We start from the raw sequence: 22,651 nt of genomic DNA, 5'->3' as shown, positions 1-22,651 counted from the left end.
GAAAAATTAGAAACTATATTTCACAGTAAACTAAATTTTGATTACTTTATTTTCCATCTTTTTTAAAATGTTTGAAATTCGCCTTCTCACCTTACAATTTAACACGCTTTTACACCCCCTTACTTCGATTGTAATGGGGGTGTCTAAGGTATGCAGGGTATACTCGAGGAGTGAGATAACTGTCCATCTCTCAGTATCCCCTAGTGTATACAACTTACCATATTTAGCCAAAATATTTTTTCTCCGGTGTCAAAATGGCGATGAAACTAGTGTAGTTTTGTGTCAAACTTGGTGTGTTTAAGTGAAGTTTTTGTCTTCCTGTGCCTTCGTACCGTCCTGTTGAGTGTTTTCACGTGCTGTCTTTTTCTTTATCTTTGTAAAATGGACGTAAGCTCTATGGTAAACGGTCAAACAGAACCAATAAAACTGTTTGTTGGTCAAGTACCCCGAAATTGGGAAGTTGAACAATTAAGACCGATATTTGAACCTTATGGGGAAATACAAGATTTGTCAATCTTGAAAGATCGAGTAACTGGTCAGCATAAAGGTTAGAGTGTACTGTTTATGCTATTGGTTCGATGACTTTGTTTTGCAAGTTAAAATATTGCATGCTTTATATTTATAAGAAGTCAAAGTTTGCCACTGTGGTAAAAACCAAGTAGCACCGTTACTATTAAAAAGCATACGTGATTTACGTAAAAAATCATTAAAAATAAATAGTCTGCATATAAATTATACTAAAGAGGTATTTAAGCAAAGTTCTCACACAAAGTATTTTCACAACTCAAAATTGTAGTCAAGGAGTATAATGAAGTGACTTAATGATCAGCATCCTGATCCAGTTTTATATACCTAAAGGCCTATTTACACTTGCAATTTTTGCTGCAATTTTCTTCTTTTGATAGATGTGAAAGAATAATATTTGTAACTACAAATGCTCTGAAGTGTACGAGCTCCTATTTGAAGTTTTGAACATCTAATTAGTTCACTTGTTCATATCCAACAAAAGAAGAAAATCGCACATAAAATAGCAGCAAAATTGCAAGTGTAAACAGGCCTAAGACAGCTGGCATTACTAGATGGCCAGTATTTCATTAAAATGCCAGACAATATTGGTTAAAAAAAATTTTCGAGAGTTGTGGTGGCCTCAAAAGGTTAGGCATGTTGGTATATTGTAAATTACCCTTGGGACAAATATTTGCTCATTTTTGTTTAACTTTTCTTTTTTATGGTTTAATTTTTTTGCCTTCTGATACTCGCATTAAAGGGAGGGTAATGTGCAGGGTCAGTTTTAATTTCTCCTTTATCTAATGGATATTACAGTCGGTAATGTAAGCAAATTCTTTGTTTACATTTTAAACCGCTAAATATCCTAAAATTGGATGTTTTGTCTGCATGGGCAACATAGTATCTGTTTGTTATGCTTTCATAATTGCTTTGAATTACTGCCATAACTGGCCAATAGACATTCCAAAAATGCTAAATGGTAATATAGAAATTAATTTAAGGTGGCTCAATACAGTTTTCAAAATATCCATTGTTGATTACTTTGACACATTCAAACAATGCATTTTTATGATTTATTCCAGAGATATTGGGTTTTTTTTATATTTTGATGTCTCTGCTTTTGAATCGTTTTAGTTTTAGTAAAAGATTGTCTGTTGCTATGGCGACATACATGTACAAAATTCGCTCCAAAATGACCAATTGCCTTGGATAGTTGGAAAAGAAGCACAGTGTCCCTTAATTTTTTTTCGTGCATTATTTTACTTGGACGAAAAACTAAGAATTAGCAAAATATAAAAAAAATCATTTTGAATGCCACATTTTTGAAAAATGCAAAAATGACATTTTTTTCAATATTTTTTTCTTTTGGGTGCAAATAGTTGGAATGCTTTTTTGTTGAATCTGCCACACCCTACAGCCCATTTTTTCTGCATTTTGTCCAACGTTATGGTTGTTTTAAGTTGATGATCATTTATATAAAACAACTGCTACTGCTTGCAGTGCAAACCATCAAAAGTAATTTTTGTGCTTGTAGGTTGTGCATTTGTAACGTTTCGTGACCCAACATCAGCATTGAAAGCTCAGGATGATCTTCATGACAAGCAAACATTACCTGGGGTTAGTAAGAAACTGAGAACATAAAAAACAGTATCAGACTAGTAATTTGGCTTCTTCATTATCTTTTTTTGAAAGAGCATTCATTATCTTTCCATTTTCTCTATATTATCATGCCTTGATTTACTAATATTATGGATGTCATTAAGAAAATATAATAAAAGCAAAGCTTTTCCCTTCCAGATGGGTCATACCATGCAAGTAAAACCAGCTGACAAGGACAAGAAAAAAGGTTTGTAGCAGTGAGGGAAACAGAGAAATAGAGTTTTAAAAAAATGGAAAATAGAGTTTTAAAAAAATGTATGTTTTGTCTAGTAGTAATATTAGTACTTTGCATTTGTGGGTACTAAGTAATTGCTTGTTAATTAGAGGAACAGATTTTATATGGGTTGATATTGATGGTTTGAACTTGTATTCATTATTGGTCCTCTACAGTAATTGCTATCTATACAGTAATTACTGTGTAGCAAAAAGTCAGCTTATTTTTCTAGATGAACGCAAACTTTTTGTTGGTATGATCTCAAAGACAACAACAGAAGATGATCTTCGTCTAATGTTTGCCCCATTTGGTACAATTGAAAGTGTCACAGTCCTTCGTGATGCAGACAAACGCAGTAAAGGTATTGTGGGGATTAGGGAAACATAAATTTTAGAGGCTGCACACTCTCCTTATTGACCTCCACATTTAATTTCAGGATTGTTTTTAGATTCTTGCTTTGTTTTCCAGCACAATCCAGCTAATTTCTGGAAAATAACCAATTTTACTGGTTTTTCATGTACAAGCTTTTTCACTGAGTTGTTATGTTTGAATATTTTTAGGATGTGCATTTCTAATGTTTGAAAATAAAATGCAAGCACAGAAAGCTATAGATGTCATGCACAATAGCCGTACTATGGAGGTAAATTGTTACTGAAGCGCATGAAAAAGATAAAAATATATTTTCATCTAACACCATATAATTTTTCTTCATATTTTAGGGTTGTTCATCTCCAATAGTGGTAAAATATGCAGACACAGAAAAAGATAAACTTCTTAAGAGAGTGAATGCAATGGCTACTATTCATGGTTTAAATGCTGCTTACTATCAACAGGTAAAAATAAGAACAATTTAGATATGTTCATGATACACCATAGCAGTTGGTGTATTTCTTTTTCAATTTCGACTTTGAAAATGATTCTCCTTCTAGGTTCAGCAATTGGCTTCAGTTGGTGCATTACAAGGAGCATTTCAGACTGGTTTAGTTGGGGGTTTACCAGGATTACCAGGAACAGCTGGTACAATAAGTATTTCCTGAACATTATTTTGCAAACATTTTGTACAAATGGAAACTCCCTTTTACCACCTCTATTTGCTGCAAACTGAAAATACATTATATTTTTAGGTCTAATTCCTGGTGCATTTGGTTCATTGGTTGCTGCAGCAGTTGCAAGCCAACAACAACAGCAGCAGCAACAACAGCAACAACAGAACCAGGTTCAACAACAGAGTAATCAAATGCTGAGTCCTGCAAGTCTGAGTTCAACAGCTTCGGCCATGAGTTATACACCAACTAGCAATGTAGCCTCGACCGCCAATGTTAACCCTCTCATGAGTGGATTAGCAAGTTATGGTGCATGTAAGTCTTGTGTTTCTGCATTATTGAATGTGGCTTTAAGCTTTTGTTCGGCCTAATCCCCTGCCTGAGAAAAAATTTTGTTTGTAACTCTGTCACTAGGGACTACCCAGTTAGAATATTCCAGTTTGTTCCATTTCAATTTTCTCATGAAACATTGGATCATTACTCTTGAATGAAGTCAGTTTAGAATTTAGTTTAATTAGTGCAAATAAAGCAATTTCTGTCTGACCTTTAGTGTGTACGGGTCAGAAGTGAAATGAAAAATAATAATAATAATATTATTAATAGAATTGTAGGGTAGAGTTAACAGTTCATAAATTCGTTTGCCAATATCTAATTTATAGCTTGGTGTTTTAATTGATAGTAAACCCATTGGGATTCCCCAACATGCAAAATATTGGCATTGGTGGAGTCAATCCAATGGCATCACTTGCAACCAACCCTGGATCTTTGGGAGCTATGGGGACAATGCAAAACGCTATGGCTGGTGTGTCTGCTGCTGATCCCTTGGCTCAGACATACTCTGGCATATCCCCTTATACAGGTAGAGATACTCTTCTTATACTTCCTTGTGATACAGTCTGTACCTGTAATAAAGTTTCTATATCTATATATAAAATGATTACCACCCATTTTCCTCAAAAGACTGCTATGAATGCTCGCAAATCTACAGGAATATTTTCATATTTAAATTTGTTAATTTTCATTTGCAGCAAATTTCAGTAATCCTTATAATTCTTTCATGTTACAATCACCCACAAGGCAACAGCAAAAAGAAGGTACGGTACCATCAAATTCATTCATTTTTTATTCAGCAATTCAGCCAAATTCATTTATTTTTTATCCAGTGATTCAGATTCATTCATTTTTTATTCAGTGATTCAGCATGATTGCTGCCCTACAAAATGCCAACCTGTTAAACGCCACATTTCACATTTTTTTCAGGACCTGAGGGTGCAAACTTGTTTATCTACCATCTTCCAAAGGAATTTCAAGATGCTGATTTGTTTGCAACATTTAGTCCATTTGGAACAGTTGTCAGTGCTAAAGTTTTCATTGATAAAATTTCTGGCATGAGCAAATGTTTTGGTGCGTATAGATGTTTATTCCTTCGCAAATACGCCCTTATCACAGCCAATATTTCAGTTATTATTTCTGGTTTTACCATTCTCTCGCTCTTTTCATTATTATAACGCTATTTTTCAGGCTTTGTAAGCTATGACAGTCCCGCCTCAGCTTCAATGGCCATACAAGCAATGAATGGTTTCCAGATTGGAGACAAAAGACTCAAAGTTCAACAAAAACGACCAAAAGACGCCAACCGCCCTTACTAAAACATAACCAAGTACCAAAGAGCTGATTTTGGTGAGTAAGAGAAATACTGGTAAATTCACCCACCCTGCATTTATTTTTGTGACTTCGTACGCCAGTATTTTATTGTGCGGTCTTTACCAGTGTTGCTGAATTTCATGTTTCATGTTTTTGTTTATTTGTTTGCTTGTTTGTATGTTTATTTGTTTGTTTATTTGTTGATTTCTTTATTTGTTGCACTTTATTTTCGTATAGACGCGTTGTATCCAGTGTGTTGCTGATGTGATGTTAGTAAATGTTATCATTGACTTTGTCTTTATATTTGACTGCAGTATATTATCTTAATTGTATTGTTTATTAGACGCTATTGACAGTAACTGTTTCCATAGTATGTAATAACGAAACAATGACTGTAAGTTATTTGTATTTATTACATGTGTTGTTCTGTCATTTCGTAGTAGTTTGTGTAAGTTGTTATTTTTTCTGGTAAACCATCGCGATATTTCACCCCATGCACTGTGACGTTTATACACACAACAAATCCATTGCATTTAGTTTAAGTAATAGTATTAAGTAATTTCTCGTGCTATTACGGATAAACGCATATTTCAAGTCATTTAAAAAAAAGCCGTGTTACACGATTCATTTTTTTCTACTTTCGAGAGATGTGAATTTGGCAACTACAAAATATTTGTTTCTACACCGCACCGATGTTTTCTTATTTATACATTCTGAAATTCTTCATACATTAGCTAATTTACATCTCTCAAAAGTATAATTGCATTGCGAATCGCAAGAAAAAAAATTGCATCGTGTAACAAAGTCGTTACGACTGTGTAGACCCGTTACGGGTGTAGGTTTTTCTACGTAATTGCACAAAAATTATCCTATTGTAAATGATCTAGAATGAAACGAATTCTTGATTCCGAGTGTGAAAAAGCTGTTTCATTCGACATTGAAAATTTTTTGCATCTTTATCAGCTAAACAGAATTACTTGTCTTTGGTTACCAACACAATTTACGAAGTACAAAATATGTATAAAAATGCTGTTGTCTTCGCACGATGCCGATCTTCTCGCCGTTCAGAAAACTCGTTATACCACAAACCAAAAGTGAAAATAATATTTCTATTCTCGTTTCCTTCTTGTCATGGCGAGTAAAACAATGAGAACAATCAATATCGCCACAGAAGAACTTGATATAGCAGCTTTCAGAAGTTTTGCCCCCAAAGTGACAGTCGTCATACCTTTTTTGGTCTGCAATAGAACGATATTATTACAGGGAAATCAACATGTTGGTCACTACATTAGAGTCCGCCAGTTTGTCTGTGGATATAAAAAGTACATTGCGTTGGATCTAAGCTACGTGAGAAATGTATCAAACAGAGTTCGGGTGGTATTCTACGATAGGTTTTGTTGTTTGTGTCTAAATGGCCTGAAAAGGGTCAAACCTGTGCCTCCTTTTTGCTGAGCTTCTGTGGTTTTGTGGATGACAGAGTGAAACAGGGTTGATTTTAGCGGGTTGGTATTCGTGCTACAGTCTTAGGGTCAACATCCAGGAATTTCTTCTGCTATACAAGGAAGGCTCGTGATCTAGTCAACCTCTTGCGTAATTTCCTAAAATCGTATCTCAACCTCGTAGTCAACCCCTATTAATTTCCTAAAATCGTATATGAACATCATAGCGGAACATAATCAATGTCAATCTTACCAGTTTATGGAAGGTTTCGCTTCTCTTTCCCGAGCTTTCAGTTCGACTGTGCTGAGTTGGGTGATTTCCTAACAAGAAATTTTCTAATAGAGACACATTTTTATTCCCAATACCCGTTATTCCTACAGCTCCTTGTTCTGCATTTTTCTTGCCTGGCCTTTCGACATCCCCAGGACCATCTAAAAGTTCATCTTGTTCTCCAGTTAACTCATTTTTTATTTCGTTCAGATACTCATCTGCCTTGGCAGTTAAGATATTTTTCACACTTTCATCATTTATATAATGTTGAGCAATGTTTCTGAGGTTTACAGAAAAGGCGAGGTCAGATGAGGATTCTGATGGATAAAAGACGAACTCCGCTGGCTTCTTGTTTGCCTTTCTTCCTCCTGATTGGTTGGTCTTTGTATCTATAAATTATCATGAGGGTTTGTTTGTATGAATTGATTGATGGATTGGGCAAAGATATCATAGTTCATAGCTCAATGATAGTTGTTAGCCAATCCCAGTATCACAGATATGTATAAACCAGGATTTTACTGATTTCCCATTTCAATTGTTCAGAACACAAGTTTTGAAGACGATGAGTACATGTCACTGATCTATATATAGTCTTGGATGCGCTATCCCAGGGTTATGCATATCAAACCCAATCTATCACCTCCCCCATTCCCTTTGCTTAACAAAGAACATTTCCTCGAAATTTTCTTTGTATTTTTATGTTGCAATTAATATGTCCTAATTCCAAGCAACAATGCAATACCTTGTTTTGTGACATTTGTTTTCGCCTTAGTCAAAAAGACGGCAATCATCTTGTCATCATGATACGCTGGCACTGTTTTGCAATGCTGAGAGCTATAACATGTTATTCCATAGCAAAAATGATCCTTGAACAAAGCTAGGTCACAATGTCTGCTCTCACAGCACTGTAGCACACAGACCTCGAGGTCTTTGACTTGCCCCAACTCAGTAAATGTACCAGATTTCAGTTTATGAAGCAATGTTGTATCTTTTTGTATACGTCCTGCTTTGCACGAATGCCTATGAAGTCGATCGTTCAATTCGTTTGACCACGCACCTAGAGGATATTTTGTACAGAAATTATATCATTTCAACACCTTAAAGGAATAATGCCGGCCGTTGACATTAATAATTAATACAGTCTTTTAGAATTGTACAGCCTGAGCTTCCCTAAGTTATTAACAACTTGATTTTCACTCTAGTATCAACTGAAACATCTTTTTTTTCCAATCTACGTCCAGTCTTTCCCTTCTCCTATGCCTCACATGCATGCAGTGTACTTTACCTCACGCTTACCTAAAGGACTTGATTTCACACTCTACTATAAAGTTGATCTTAAGACAACTTCATCTTGTGATCTGACGCTTGCAACCGACGTTAAACGCGAATACGCTTGTAATATTTGCAACCATGAACTCGAGTTTTGTAACACGACCTCCCGGTTACAAATGAAAGTCGAATTGATGAAAAAAAGAACGTTCTATATGATCTGGTTCTCCTGATAGATTTAAACACTCACCTTCAGATGCTTGGACTTTATATATCGCAGTATCCTTATGGGATTTAGCTATGAAACGTGTCAGATATACACTAAACAAGGCCAATATCAAATTCATATCACGAAGACAGATTCATACATTCGTACATCAAATCATCAATCATAAAACCATTCACGATCAACGGTTTGCTCTTAAAATTTGATTTGGAAAATATAATTTCATGTCAACATTCGACGTTACCTGCTAATACATTGCCAGAAACATCTTTATAGATTTATTTTTAGTAGTGATTTGGCAGAGGTGAGCAGGTCCGTAACCAGTAACGGCTGCATGTAGCGCAAAACTTCAGTGTAATATAATTTTCTTTCTTTAAAAATACCACGTGTTTTTATTCATTAACAAAATCTGCATTTGGAAGCTTTACGGTTATTTCTGCGGTATTCTCCCCTAGAAATGGTCAGACTGTTCAGATAAGATGAGGGCAAGAACTTAAGACATGCAGAGAGGTACCTAATCATGTTCCCAATATATTTATGTCATGAATATTTGTGCGCGGTTTAACTTTAACATCCCGCGGTTGGTTGTTCTAAGCCCGCGGTTAGTGCTAAACTTGGGCTTCATTTAAGCCTGCTGATCTTGAACATGTGGTTATAAAACACGATTTTTGCTGATAAATTAAGAAAACGCTGACATAAAGAACATATTCATGCGCTAGTTCCTCAGCTATTGAACAACTTCGACTCATCGAATAAGGAGAATAGATAAGGTGTTTTCTGCAAAGTTTACCATGATTTTCCAGGAAATATATTTATAGGATAAACATCGTGTTTGCTACAAAGATTATGTCAGTTTTGTAAGAAAAGATCCAGAAGAATATAAAACCGCCGTTTTCTAAAATTTTTTCTAAGATTTTGTTGGAGAAGGCCTGGACCATAAGCTTCGGGTCCTTTGGATCAATCTGCCTGAAAAATGTACGAAAAACGTTAATGCCTCGTGCAGGCATTTTCTATGTATATTTTTCAGGTAGATTAATCCAATTGATGAAGTATTTTTGCAAAAACGCTACATTGTACAAGTATAGTGTACAATTTATTGAAACTATCGTCTCCGGTTTCTCGCCGTGAATATTTTATTCTCCAATGAGATCTTCGGTCTCGAGGACAGCATCATATGCAGGCTTTCTGCGCTTGGCTAACTTTTTTTTGATGATAAATGCCACAGTTGCTGCGCCAACAATCGTTCCAGCAACACCACACCCTACAGCGACAGCGATTGCTGGTGACGCCCTCCCAGACGATCCATCCTAGGAAATTGAAACCATCTTTGTTGCTTGGGTTCCGTATTAACAACCTACAGTTGTCTTGTAATCTATGTATATCTTTATACATGTTTTAAGGCGGGTTTCTATTAGGCGGAATGCTTCGATCGAACTAGATTTTTCGCTCGATTTTTTTTTAATTGTGACTGGTCAAGGGAATTCGCTTTGGTCGAATTCTCACAATTGAAAAGAAAATGAGACGAAAAATTTCGTTCAAAATTCCGGCTAGTGGAAAACTGCCCTTAACCATACCCTAGCTGTTCCTGTAATGCTAAGCACAGACTCAACAGCGTTTCCACAATTGAAGGAAATTTTTTCAAAATGTCAACAATGAGGGAGGGAGGGTTAGTCTTAATAGGATATATCATGCATTCTTTTCAAACGTTTTTTGTTTCTCTCTTTTTCATTACCATCTCCCCATGAGGACAGCCTTATGCAAATAAGTTGTGTAAACGCTGAGACTCAACAACAGCGCCATTTGTTAGTCCATCGCAGTGTTACCATACTGAGTTTCCACCAGTACTTCAAAAAATTCATAAAGTAGCATTTAATGTGCCTAACCTTAGCTTGTTTTCCAATTCCCAGGTCTTCCGTGTTCTCTTGCCCTAAAATACGGATTGTAAACGATGAGCGTTATCAGGGGTGGCGCCAGGAATTCCCCGGCACAGGGGCTAAGGTCCCCGACAGGGGGGCTGGAAAGCTGAACTCCCAGTTTTTGGTTTATTGCTACAGTCCCATGGCTTAGATTTGGAGCCTAAGCTCACGAGGCGCCACCTTGGTTGGCGCCGAGGAAGAAAATTTTTGAAATTTGATTGTTCTAGATTATTGGAAATTAGCATTTCAGAGTCTTATCACGGACTTTTTCATGAAAATTTTTATGCTACAAACCATGTACAATGTAAAATACTAAGTTAAATTTTGAAGAAGTTTATCTGTTTTATTTGGGAGAACTAAAACAATAGAGGGCGACTCAATATATCTCCTGTTCATTCCCCGACGAATTGTTAAAATTTTCCCCGACAGGGGGGCCAGAGTCCCCCGACGAGGGGGCTGTAGTCCCCCTTGCCCCTCCTCTGGCGCCACCCCTGAGCGTTATAAAACACATCGAGTAAGTAAGCATATGGAAACACCGACAAGTTCCAAACTTTTTTCCAGTCAGAATGGTTTACCTGGCTCGTAGTAACAATAATATATCTTTAAGTTGAATGGATCTTCACTTGGCCCATAGGGGTACGCACCCCCGGTACCGTCAGTGTTTCCCTGATCATCATCATCAAACTTGACAAACTCTGAGGTGACTCTCATCCCTCGAACTTTTTGACATTGAGTCGAATCATAGGTGAGCAAGTAGAAGGGTCTGAGATTTGGTAGTTTGATAGGATTATTAACGTTTCCTTTGGTACTACAGCAATACTTAATAGTTGTGTTGGTTTTCTCATATATTCCGTCAGGAAGATTGCCGTAATTCGCGTTGTTTTGGTCGATACCTGATTGTTCATCGTCCCATCGGATAAATCCTTCTTTGAGGCCAGTGGGACAGACGCCTGATTTTAAAAATTGAAAGTTGAAATAGCTTTTGCTATCAAAAAATCAGTACGGTTGACTACGAAGAAAAGCGCTGTCAGTTCTGCTACAGGACTTAGATGAGTTTATTGAATTTGCCAAAGGCAAAAACAAAGTTTTCTATGAACTGACTATAGTTTCACTTTCAAAAACCAGAACTCAACAACAAGGGAACGAAGCGTAGGACATCAATAACATTTAATCTTATCTTCAGCAGTCTAATTCGTAAGGCAACAACACGAAATTCTGGTGAAACTTTGACTATTTCAACACCTATTTGTCAACCCGTGATAACTTCTTGCGGCAAATCAGGAGTCGTATTAGCTACTAAGGAAATATTTTTTTTATCTGGGATTAGAAACCGCGATTTCTGGTCCAAACTTTGACCTATTGGAATGCCCGATAGAGAATTATAGCACCGTATCATCTTGTGCGTAATTGGATATTTGGATAGGCCAAGGGCACTAGCTAACTAATATATTTTTTTTATATTTTTCAGGTGTCTCAGAATCCATTTGAACAACGGAAACAAGACCTTATGTTTCATACACTGACGAGCGCACTCAAGAGATTATCAAACTGTATATCTGCTTTTAAAACCGTGAGTTTTCAATATGATAAACTGAAACCGTGAGTTTTCAATATGATAATATTCGGAATTGTATTTCGCTCTATCCAGCACCTAAATTTCTCACCTTTTTTATAGAGACAGTATTTCCCATCTGGCCAAAACTCACTACCCCCAGCAGCGCTATCCTTGATACAGAACTTCTGTTGAATACCATGTTGGGTAAAGTTTCCTGCCATGTGAGAAACGGTCGACCGCTGATTGGCTGGACTGTCATCCTCTGTATCGTGGTAAGTCCACCCAGTTTTCCACTTGAGGTCAGTATCATCCGGGCAACCAATCTGAGGCTGAGGTATTCCGTACGTTCCACTTGGCCATTTCACTGGGCAGAATATATTTGGTGAATATCAGTTTATCAGTTTGAAAGTATTGTATAAGGGACAATGAACAGTGAGCACTAGCGCAATGCACCATTGAGGTAAATGAAACGAGATCGCATCTAAATCGCTGTAAAGATGGCAAGTGTAAACAGGCTTTCAGGTTTTTGATGAGAAGCAAATTTGAGAAGCATGGATTACGAACGCTCAGTTCATTCGTAATTTTACTAGCAGACTAGGCCTGTGTCAGTAAATATCAATAACTTATTTCTCATGATAGCTGCCATGATTATCTTTTTTAAACAATAGTTTTTTCACTATAGCAACTTTCACTTCCCTATACTTTCATTTCACTATAGGACTGACTACATCCCGATGCGATTTGCCGACCCCTGCTGTCGCTATAGATGTTAATGACCCGGCGAATGTCGGTAGTTTCGATTGATGCTGGCCGTCATCACGACATGCATCTGAACCAGCTCGACAAATCGCCGTTTGTGAATTCTCTTCACTACACCGAAAAATAGCATCCGACTAACATCCGTTAACACTTTAAAGATAGGTTTTTTATAGTAGTTGATTTGTTACCATGTATAAAAATGTAAATAACAATGTATAACTTTCTAACCTTCCCCTCTTGAAAATGATACGATCACCGTTAGCACTAAAACACCGTACGCAAATATCAAACGCATATTTCACCTATTACAGAAGAGGAAAGAAAAGAAAACACTCTTTAGCAAATTAATTTGGGCCAGCATTGACGTTAGCTTCTCAATATTTAACACTTCTTCAATATATCTTTCACATAGCTACTCTACGCACTCTATGCTGGACAACTATATATGTATTGCTGCATTCTAAAACGTTTTTGTGTATAAGAAATTTCCAACCTTGAAATCGCACTAAACTTTATGTTTTACTCTATGAGATCGACGTAGAGATTAAAAAAATCGAGAAATTTCTTCAAACTTTGCCATCCAGTTGGCGACGCGCGCGCTCATTAGAGATCGCGGTTCGATCTTCAATGCGACGGCCCTCTTGGGGTATCATATTAATTGCAACTAGAATTTATTTGAGAGAACTCTTTTGCTCATTTCGAATATTCAATATTTCTATAGTATGTCACTATCGTAAAGTTATCTTAAACGTACTGTAGTTACTCCGTTTCGCTGCTGCGTATTTACCAGTCATGTTCACTCGAGCGTCAAAGGAACTTAAACATTTATTTTCAATATTTCACTTACTTTATTTTCATATACAACATACCTAATATTAATTCAAAGTATTTAAAATCCTCTTGCAGCTTGAAATTGGACAATTACGGTTTGTTTTTACCTTTATATTTACACCATTATTCCTCTTGGATTTACTATCATCGTTCATATAACAGGTCAGGAGAATTGCTACCTAATTACGTCATAACGAGAACAACCGCAGACCAGGTGAATTGCGCGGCGTTATTTCCACTGGCTAAGCTCAGGCACTGGCGCAGGGCTTCGCTTACAGCGGTATGGAATTAGCAAAAGTCAGAAAAAATCATGGAAAAAATAGATTTTAAATGTATAATATTCATTCAATTTCAAAAGCCATTAATAACTGTTGCTGAGCGTTTCGCGGTTTCTGGCCTGCAAAAAATGTTACTGAAAGCAAGCGTTCCAAACAATACTTTCAACGGTAAGTAAACATGGAAAAATTCTAGGAAACATGGTGTTTTCAAGTGCCACAGCGAACACAGGGTGTTTTTATGTTCTCAGCCTCCGGTAACTAATTTTCTCCCGAAAAGCGGGTTAGAACGGGCACACCGGCACGGCGGGTGAACGGGTGTCGTCATGACGACCAGTCACTTTGATTTGGAAGGGAAGGTTTATGTTTGTACTTTTTATGGATAAATAGTAAATTTTAAGAGGAAAATGAGCGCTCAAGGTGACGATGGAGAGGACACAGGGCCTTCTGTTGATTCAACAGAACCTGAAGAGAGAATAGCAGCGAGAAGGCTTCGCATTCAGCGGAGAATCGAGGCGGCAAAAAGGTTTGTAAAAATTTTTTGTAATTGTAATTTGTGTACTTGATTGTCACAACTTTAACTATTTGCAAATATATCATTTCAAAAGGGAGGCAAATGGAGAAGAGGCGATTTCCAAGAAGCCAATTGATTCTGAGAAAGATTCATGCAAGAGTAGAAAACAAATTGAAGAGAGTCGCCAGGTATGATTCATGAACTTGTCTTCTTCATCATTTTTGTCCGCCCCCATTACAGTATGGTAGATACAATATTTTAGCCTAAGGTTAAGAATTTATGGGGTATTGCAAATCAAAGATAAAAATTTCTTATCAGGAGAAACCCTAGAGGCAGCTTTCTTTCATTATACATACACTGATTACACTCAAGTAGATTAATAATTTATAGTTTTCCCATATTCATACTCATTATTGAGGAGTCATTTGCTTTCAGTTTATTTACAAACTTCTAAAATTATACTAGAAAAGCACAGTTGGGAATTTTTTTGAAATTTCCTCTTTCAGCGTCTGTTGAAATTAAAAAGTGATGGTACAGAATTAGTGACAAATATTCAAGTAGCAGGTGATGCTCGAGAGAATGTCCGCCGAGTTGAAGATGACGAAAATAGGAGACAAAGGTTAGTAGATAAAGTATATATCTCTGGATTAGGTCTCTGGATTTAAATTCATTTAAATGCCCACAGGATGGCTCAGGGACTCTCTCCAATAGAAAGAATATATAACAAGTTTAACAACATTATATAACCATGCATAATTGAAGTTTAACCTATTTAGCTAGCCTACCTGTGCCATTTTTATAGCAAAATCTCACTTCTCACACATGAATTTCAAGATTTCATGGTTAATTATTCTTTTCTAATCATACTTTAATTAGGATTGAAAAACTTGAAGCAGAGTTGAAGGCTGCGGTTGAGAAATTTGATGAGGTATATTTTAAACTTATTTTTTCATTTTTCATAAGATAGGCCTAGAAATTGCCTTATCACTAAAAAAAAATGAAAATACGGGTTGTTTTCGTAGATCACAAAGAAATGGTCTCAAGCATTATCAAAAGAGATTCCGCAGGATTTGCAAACTGTAAGTATAAATATGCATGGTAATTAACACTTCTGCATATGTCATTCACAATATAGAGAACCTTCACAAAATTGAATTAAGAAGTCAAATCTCTTATTTCCTATAGCAAGTATTTTATTATAATTCCTCTCTTTTGCCTAACTGTAGTGATTGTAATTCTTAGATGTGTTGTAGTCAGTAGCAAGTTATAATTGCATGGACTCAAGTGCACTCAGTCAATAGTAAATTAATGGTTCAACAGCTGCTAAAATATGCAAGAAAACAATTTAAATTTTGGTTGTTTATACTATAAGCAGCCACTGTGACATTCATCCTTACCGGCCGGTACTCAACTCTTTCTTCACCGATGTCAACCTTACTGTAGTATCATAATATTATATGCATATTTTGTGTGTAGCCTAGGAAGTGTCATTCTTCCTCTACACTACAGAAGACTCCCCTTGAAGTTGTTTACCTCTGTCTCTGATTCATTGAATATGCGGTGATGATTTGAGTGAAAGTTTTTAAAATATTTCAACTCATCAGAACTGGCTAATCAAAACATATGTATTTTATTGTTGGTTAATTTTAATCAGTAAATGCCCTACTGGCAAAAAAGTGTGCAGTAAATCTTATAAATGTAATAATATACATCTTACGTTGATTATCACCCGTGAATCGAAAAGGTAACGTTGAGTGTGGGTGAACGTAACCTTGAATGGAGGTCTCGTTGACTGCTAATAAACGACTGATAAGAATTCGGTGCGCTATTAAAAAATTGCCAAAGTTCTATTAAAAAACGATGAAACATTGGCGGGAAACGCTGTTTCCACAACAATCTAATTGACGTCGGGCGTGACATTTTTCAAGCACATCTAGTAATTATAATTAGAAAACTAACTAAGTACAAAAACCAATTGCACGCTGTTTACTCGCTGTAGATGTTATTGGATCAGAAAAGCTCATGCGATGTGATGATTGATGAAAAGAATAAATTAATTAATGATTTCCAACAGGTCTGTTTTTTGTCGTAACTTTATTTGTTCAATTTACTTAACACAAACAATTTGACGATTTCAGCCAGAATAATACAAAGTAGCATTTTGAATACTATACATTTTCACGTCTATTGAACAATTATAGTTCTTAGTATTTAATATTAAACTATATGTTATAGTAAATGGTGCCGTTGTATTAAATCTAGAGTGTATACTTGTCATAAATTTATAGGAACTGAAAGGTTTGGATGATCGTTATGTAAAAGATTTAAAGAAACAAGCGGAGGATGTTGATCTAATGATAGAACGAATGGATGAACAAATTAAGAATTTAACAAAAGCTTATCGTGAAGAATTGCTACAAATTGAAGTAAGTAAAGTAATAAACCAGCTGGATACTAGTATAATTCTTAAATTACAGTGATACACATATGATATTTACTTAAGTTACATTTGGTCAGCATTACCCAGTATTACAAAAATGGAAGGATTATCTGACCTCTTAGCGACGAAAAAAGGGGAAAATTATACAACTACAATGCAATGGGTCAGGGCAAAAGTTTCCTTTGCTCTTATACGTTCAGCCCTACTTTGTTTAAGAGGATCTCGAAGCATTAGAAGAACTTACAAAACAAACGACATTGACTTTTCAGAGCAAAACGCCATAGCTTGCATTAATTAGTTTTTTCTATTTGTAGGTAATTGCTATGTACATATTTTTTTATTCATCTTTTCTAGTCTTATTTTTAACTGTAAATATCCAAACAAGGAAGGAAATACCGATCCTTATTAAAATTTGACATTTTTGACTTTTAATATGTAATTATTACTATTATGGATTTTTGTAAAAAATATATATCCTATCCCTATTGTAAAATGGAAGGTTTCCACCATTATTAATAAGGTCCATGGAGCGCTTGAAAAGAAATGTTACTCATCTTCTTCATAATTACGAAAATATACTTTCATTTAGAAATCGTTTGTTTCTGAGCGAACAGAGCTGATTGAAAACAACCGGAAAAAATGGCAGAATCTGATGCAGCAGAGACGAGATAGGGAGGTTTGTGGTGTACAAGAAATTTCTTCGTCACGTCCGAAAACAATCATATCACCGACCTACTCGGCCGAATCCTTATGGTTCAAAGTTTTTAGCCAATCCAACAATAAAGTTTTTGGAAGACACAATGCCCACTAGGATTTTTTCATATGTCGTGTATGTTTGTTAATTCCATGATTGCTTATTTTGACATTAGGTAGAGTTTCTTCAAACGCGACGGAAGCGTGTTGAAGAATACGAGGAGCAGTTGGACACTTTGAGAGTACAAGATGCTGAAGAATATAATATGGTGAAAATTAAACTGGAAACTGACGTTCAGGTTTGATATGACATACATGCCATATATTATCCACACGAAAATTCATGCATTTTTTAAAAACATCCTTGAAAATTTACAAATCTTCTGTTTTTGTGTTTAGATCTTGGAGCAACAGCTTCAACAAATGAAGGCAACTTATCAACTTAACCAAGAAAAACTTGAATATAATTTCCAAGTACTTAAAAAGAGAGATGAAGAGAACACTATAACAAAATCTCAACAGAAAAGAAAAATTACCAGGTAAACAGCGATGATATTTGCTTTCAGTGGAAGCTATTAATAGTAGTATACCGCAGTTTTCAGAGTTAGAAAAGATCGAGTTTAATGGTTACTGTAATGTCTGATCTTACTATAATGGACCCACAGTATAGCATTGGCGAGTTTCCGAGGTGTTTGTGTAATGTCTGATCGTGTACTCAATAGGGGTGGGAGGGACGTGCATCCTAAGGGTGGGTTTTCTTTGTATAGGTATGATATACTGAATATTCCACAATACGCTAACCTTGCACGTACTATTGAATTTAGGTTGCAAGATTCTTTAAATAATTTGAAGGCAAAACTTGCGAAACAAGAAAAAACATACAGGTAACATATTCTCCAGTTTACGGCTTCGTTTGAACTATCTACGTTCAATATAGACCAAAATTTTTGAGACTTCATTTAATACCTATAAAACTCTGTAATAAAGCTTTAATGTCGATTTTGCGCATCTCGCCAGCCTTATTATCGAAACATTCAGTAAAACCAAAATAGTGAGCTCGATATTATTCATTTTCGACTATAGGAATGAGAGCTTGCGTCCGGCTCTTCTCCTACATGGCGGTTTGAAGGGGGTTCATTATGTTAAAGTTGAGGGTTGCTTTCTTACTTTGAAAGTTGGTGGGGGAGTCGTACACGTCTGGCGATTTAGTATTGACGATTTGGAGTCATTATTTGATTGGAGCATTGTTTTCTGCCAACATACTGTCAGAGTCAACAGCATCGGTCAAAAATATGTAATAGAATGAATACATGAATGTATGCACAGTTTTCAAAATTTTACGTATTTTATTTCAGAGATGATAATCAGTCGTTAACAGATGACTATGAGCGAATCACAGAACAGTACAGAGAACTGCAGAAGAAATTCAGGTGAGTTGTGGAGAAACGTCTTGATTAATTTTGAACAACCTGCATACAGGGCCGTCGCTAGAAGCTTAATTAAGGGGTGTATATTCGTGTTATGCCCTGATTTTTTTTGCACGCTATTGCTCCTACGCGGTATATAAACATAATATAAGAATATAGACCCACCCCAATTAAGCGGTCTACGGCTATGCAGGCTGCGTACTCTATATATACCAGGTTAAGTGCTTGCGATGTGAGGGTGTCAAACATAGAGAACATTAACTGGCACAAACAGGCATTAACGACTTTTCTGAAAGCACAAGTTATAAGCCATATACAATGTTATAATCTCAGTTGTATTCTTCGTTTGTTCACATTTACATGACTATATTTTATTGATTGATTTGTCCAGACATTTTCAAGCGACTGATGCAAAGAAGTTCTTGGAAATGTGGCTAATGAACGAAGCTCAAGCAAAAGAACTTATAAACGACGTTCTGGAAGAAGATCGCATAATTCATGAACAACAACTAGGGCTTCCTTGGTCTAAGCCTCAACTGTACGTGTACTTCATATTAACTTACTTTTCTTTACCACGAGGTAAAGATCTTAGAAATTGATTTAAACCGTTGTCCTATTTAGGGATTTCCTGGAATCCAAAGGTCCAATTATGATAACAAATGCAGAGGAGAAGAAACTCTCAGCAACACAAGTTGCCCAGAAAGCCTTGGCCACAGGTAACACAGTCTGATTATATCTTACAGTTTCAGACTAGGTGGCACAGTGTGACTGTATCTTACAGTTTCAGACTAACTGGGTGATAGTTTGAGAAAACGTGACACATTGTGATTATACATGTTTTACAGTTGAGACTAGGTGGCACCGGCCTGTCAGTTTGACTATATCTTATATTTGGAGATGACATAGTGTGACTAAATCCTTCAGTTTGAGACTAGGTGACACAATGTAACTATATCTTGCAGTTTGAGACTATAGGTGACACAGTTTGACTATATCTTATAAAAGTTCTATTTGAAGATTATATATAGGTGACACAGTGTGACTATATCTTACAGTTTGAGACTATAGGCGACACAGTTTGACTATATCTTATATAAGTTCTATTTGAACATTATAGATGACACAGTGTGACTATATCTTACATTTTGAGACTAGGTGAAGCGTGACTATATCTTACAGTTTGAGACTAGGTGACACAGTGCATAGGAATATCACACTCAACATTTTCTTTTTGTGGTGTAGATATCAGCGAAGAAGATCAAGATAAAAGTACCTCAACAGTTCACGATAAACGATCTGTTGACAAGTCAAAATTATCCCTTACCACAATCAAAACTATATTGGAATTACTATCGGATGAAGCGGTAAAAATTCTTCTATAGAGTGCATACTTTTAAATGTGCATTTTGTTGGCAGACTATTATTCCATAAACTGTTGTGAACTATATTGTCTAAAATAAAAATGTTCATCCGGTCTGGCTCAAAATATATATTTTAAAACAGTCTGGTTCACTAGGGTTGTGCATTGTGCAAGGCTTCCATAATGTGAGAGTCGTCAATATTAATAGCAAATACCATACAAACTTCTTTTTCTCTGAGTCCCATTATCTTATGAGAACAGCCCTACGCAAACATTGGCGGAAGCCCATTGGTTGTCTATGATGGGTGCCCAGACGTGGGTTTCTGCATTTTGCAGTCACTATCTGCCGCAGCTTTAGAGAATCCGTGTATTCATGTTTTGTTTAGGGATTTTTGGTTGAAGAGAAGTTAAATCGGTTGCTTGCTCCTTTGGAAAAAGATGAACAGTCTCTAATGAGGCTCGACGCTATTTTTTCAGTAAGTAATCACAGGTTGTTTCTCACGTTTGAACTGTTCCACACACAGATCCACATGTGCACTGAAGGCTCATCTTTTCGTAATCCTGAATTTAATTAACAAAATGATCTAGAGAACCTGGGACTATAGTTAAAATAACTTGTTTTTTTAATTTTCGCCATCTTTCCTGTATTCACCTTCCTTTGATATACAATTGCGACTTAGCCAAGCCACAGTTTTTCTAGGGAGAATTTTACTTGTGATAACACCACCACTGACATAAATGCTATGCATTTTAGAAACCATCAAGGCTACCTATCAACAATGATTTGTGTTTTATAGGCGTTGGGAGTTGAAAATGAAGATGACATATATAACTTGGCAAGATATTTCTTTGCAAGTCAGCATGATAAAGATGGCTCAATTGAAGAAGAAACGGGCGGGTTGGTTGATTATATGTATAAACAGTAGGATTTTTGAAGTTAATAAGTTCACTGCAACCAGGTATATAATCTATCGAAATTATCACTACTCTGGTTTAATTAATGAAAGTATAATCACCACACAAAGATTGACGACTATAACGTCAATTCGCGTAAATCAAACTGGTGCCGTCAATTTTTTCTATCGTTCATCAATCTAGTGTCAAAAACGAACAAACGGAAGATGATGGAATTAAAAAAGATGATTCGAAGGCCAAATCTTTAGCTTCTACAAAAGGTATCATATTTACAGCTTTATTGTTTTTCACAGTTTTGCACTGACAGTGGAAATTGACATTGTGTGTGATGCCATATTTTACTACATATACCATGTACCCACTTCGTGCGTCACTGACCGCAATATGAATCCGAACACAAATACTTCTAGGTTACCCAGTTGTGGTCTGTAGTCCGGAGTTTTGCGTGACTGGCAGGCTAGCCTAGCAGCCCTTTCGACCCGTCACGACCGAATTATTTCTTTCATACAAAGCGAAACTATTTGAAATATTCTTTTCCCAAGACGTGCCAGATCTCATTCACCCAAACGAAGTTGTCAAAAAGTTAAGAAATTTCGTGGAAGAAAATCGTCAAATTATGAAGTAAGTTGGTTAATTGAGATGGAATTTAATATTTACTTTGATCTCCGTCGACAAGTTTCCCCTTGCCTTTGAAAACTGAAAAAATCTCTTTTTCACTGCAAAGAATCATCACAACACCATTCGGATTTATCATTGCCTTCATTTTTGCCACAATGAGCTCTAAAATTATTAATCCTGATTAAACAGAAAGTTGCAGTCAAACCTTTCCGTCTATTGCTATATGGCTATAGCTATGCATCCGGAGTATATGTACATGTAACTTCGTTATTCACCGTTATCTTTACATTTATAGAGAATCCAGGAAAGCATCATTCAAGAAACCTGGGGAGAACGCAGGTCGCAACGCGAGGTTAGATCCAAAAATATGAGTATTTCAGTACGTTTAGCCACAAGCAAATATAAGGTATATTGTATAATATATGGTACATTCCAGATAGCAGATATAAGACTCTGTTGTATGCATGGTCATATAAGTCATGAGTAAAATGACATTAGCGTACTTTTAAGTTTAGACTTACGGTAAGCAAGGTGTATTAAAAAACATCCCTCAATCGTTGTAATCTTCCTGACTGTTTTTGATTGGTGTAGTTTGGATGCAGAATATTGGCAGAAAATGACGACCGTTATAGGTAGTTCCGAGGAACATGTCTGGGATGCGTTGACGGAGGGCTTTGAGAAATATCTTTCGGTTTTGACTGAACGAGCGGCGTTGATACAAGAGACTGGTGCACTTGAACAGCAGGTACTGTTAGAAAGAGAGAGAGAAAAAAGGTTTAGATTATATAGAATACATGTAGTTACCAGCAACATCCAAACCAACCCGCCTAATAATTTGTTTGTTGCAGAACTCAGAATTACGTATGCTTCTTCATCAATATATCAATTCAAAGGTACGTTTTTGATACATGCAACTATTTGCGTATATACTGTATTGATAAAATGTGTGCTTTTTTACAAAATATAAGGTAAATCAAGAACTGGAGGTTCCTCCAACGCATCTTATGAAGTTTGATGTCTCAAAAGATTAATCATATGTATATAATGTTGTAAAACAATCGTGAATTTGTAAATAC

General features: G+C 36.1%; 3 protein-coding genes across 5 annotated transcripts; 2 read left to right on the top strand and 1 right to left on the bottom strand.

Annotated features, from left to right (window-relative positions):
• The first annotated feature begins 229 nt into the window (after positions 1-229).
• On the top strand, positions 230-5,499 carry LOC114530956 (CUGBP Elav-like family member 3-A). The gene is made up of 13 exons (XM_028552581.1): positions 230-547; positions 2,042-2,124; positions 2,305-2,353; positions 2,613-2,741; positions 2,941-3,020; positions 3,100-3,213; positions 3,310-3,397; positions 3,505-3,738; positions 4,103-4,282; positions 4,452-4,517; positions 4,684-4,827; positions 4,945-5,103; positions 5,305-5,499. Exons 1-12 carry the CDS (start codon positions 382-384, stop codon positions 5,070-5,072), a joined length of 1,461 nt encoding a protein of 486 aa, XP_028408382.1. The 5' UTR covers positions 230-381; the 3' UTR covers positions 5,073-5,103; positions 5,305-5,499.
• A 98-nt stretch (positions 5,500-5,597) lies between these two features.
• Positions 5,598-13,502, bottom strand: LOC114530958. 3 transcript variants are annotated; one of them, XR_003687798.1, is made up of 9 exons: positions 13,372-13,502; positions 12,731-12,804; positions 11,853-12,107; positions 10,764-11,138; positions 10,156-10,199; positions 8,297-9,579; positions 7,520-7,834; positions 6,760-7,166; positions 5,598-6,305 (listed from the first exon to the last, which is right to left on the bottom strand). XR_003687798.1 is itself a non-coding variant. In XM_028552584.1 (6 exons), the coding sequence occupies exons 2-6, from the start codon at positions 12,795-12,797 to the stop codon at positions 9,406-9,408; spliced, it is 915 nt and encodes a 304-aa protein (XP_028408385.1). In that variant the 5' UTR covers positions 12,798-12,804; positions 13,372-13,502; the 3' UTR covers positions 8,194-9,405. The 3 variants fall into 3 exon arrangements, 2 of the variants coding, with proteins under 2 accessions (XP_028408384.1, XP_028408385.1); XM_028552584.1 differs by lacking the exons at positions 5,598-6,305; positions 6,760-7,166; positions 7,520-7,834 and having other exon boundaries at positions 8,194-9,579; XM_028552583.1 differs by lacking the exons at positions 10,156-10,199; positions 10,764-11,138; positions 11,853-12,107; positions 12,731-12,804; positions 13,372-13,502 and having other exon boundaries at positions 8,297-9,409.
• A 451-nt stretch (positions 13,503-13,953) lies between these two features.
• LOC114531001 (dynein regulatory complex protein 1-like) lies at positions 13,954-22,645 on the top strand. Its single transcript, XM_028552629.1, has 23 exons — positions 13,954-14,134; positions 14,217-14,310; positions 14,629-14,741; positions 14,999-15,050; positions 15,145-15,201; positions 16,122-16,196; positions 16,411-16,548; positions 17,152-17,238; positions 17,432-17,554; positions 17,655-17,794; positions 18,080-18,139; positions 18,611-18,685; positions 19,074-19,220; positions 19,304-19,398; positions 19,925-20,046; positions 20,429-20,518; positions 20,840-20,940; positions 21,141-21,217; positions 21,500-21,578; positions 21,871-21,927; positions 22,167-22,320; positions 22,424-22,468; positions 22,544-22,645. The coding sequence occupies exons 1-23, from the start codon at positions 14,016-14,018 to the stop codon at positions 22,604-22,606; spliced, it is 2,163 nt and encodes a 720-aa protein (XP_028408430.1). The 5' UTR covers positions 13,954-14,015; the 3' UTR covers positions 22,607-22,645.
• Positions 22,646-22,651: the final 6 nt, after the last annotated feature.

Source organism: Dendronephthya gigantea, unplaced genomic scaffold (genome assembly GCF_004324835.1).
Source record: "Dendronephthya gigantea isolate DGI-Jeju-01 unplaced genomic scaffold, DenGig_1.0 000067F, whole genome shotgun sequence".
Classification (NCBI taxonomy): domain Eukaryota; kingdom Metazoa; phylum Cnidaria; class Anthozoa; order Malacalcyonacea; family Nephtheidae; genus Dendronephthya; species Dendronephthya gigantea.
Note: the sequence above shows the minus strand (reverse complement) of the source record. Positions and strands in the feature narration are given on the sequence as shown.

What these genes read in the sequence shown, in the direction of transcription:
- LOC114530958 (XM_028552583.1), bottom strand. Translation starts at nt 8,393, where the DNA reads ATGAATTTGATATTGGCCTTGTTTAGTGTATATCTGACACGTTTCATA. An exon ending in AACAAATGTCACAAAACAAG is followed by an intron (nt 7,167 to 7,519) that starts GTATTGCATTGT and finishes GATAATTTATAG; the next exon opens with ATACAAAGACCAACCAATCA. An exon ending in GCGAAACCTTCCATAAACTG is followed by an intron (nt 6,306 to 6,759) that starts GTAAGATTGACA and finishes GTTCTATTGCAG; the next exon opens with ACCAAAAAAGGTATGACGAC.
- LOC114530956 (XM_028552581.1), top strand. Translation starts at nt 382, where the DNA reads ATGGACGTAAGCTCTATGGTAAACGGTCAAACAGAACCAATAAAACTG. An exon ending in ATTAGCAAGTTATGGTGCAT is followed by an intron (nt 3,739 to 4,102) that starts GTAAGTCTTGTG and finishes TTTAATTGATAG; the next exon opens with TAAACCCATTGGGATTCCCC. An exon ending in TGGCATGAGCAAATGTTTTG is followed by an intron (nt 4,828 to 4,944) that starts GTGCGTATAGAT and finishes GCTATTTTTCAG; the next exon opens with GCTTTGTAAGCTATGACAGT.
- LOC114531001 (XM_028552629.1), top strand. Translation starts at nt 14,016, where the DNA reads ATGAGCGCTCAAGGTGACGATGGAGAGGACACAGGGCCTTCTGTTGAT. An exon ending in AAACAAGAAAAAACATACAG is followed by an intron (nt 18,140 to 18,610) that starts GTAACATATTCT and finishes ATTTTATTTCAG; the next exon opens with AGATGATAATCAGTCGTTAA. An exon ending in GGCTCGACGCTATTTTTTCA is followed by an intron (nt 20,519 to 20,839) that starts GTAAGTAATCAC and finishes TGTGTTTTATAG; the next exon opens with GCGTTGGGAGTTGAAAATGA.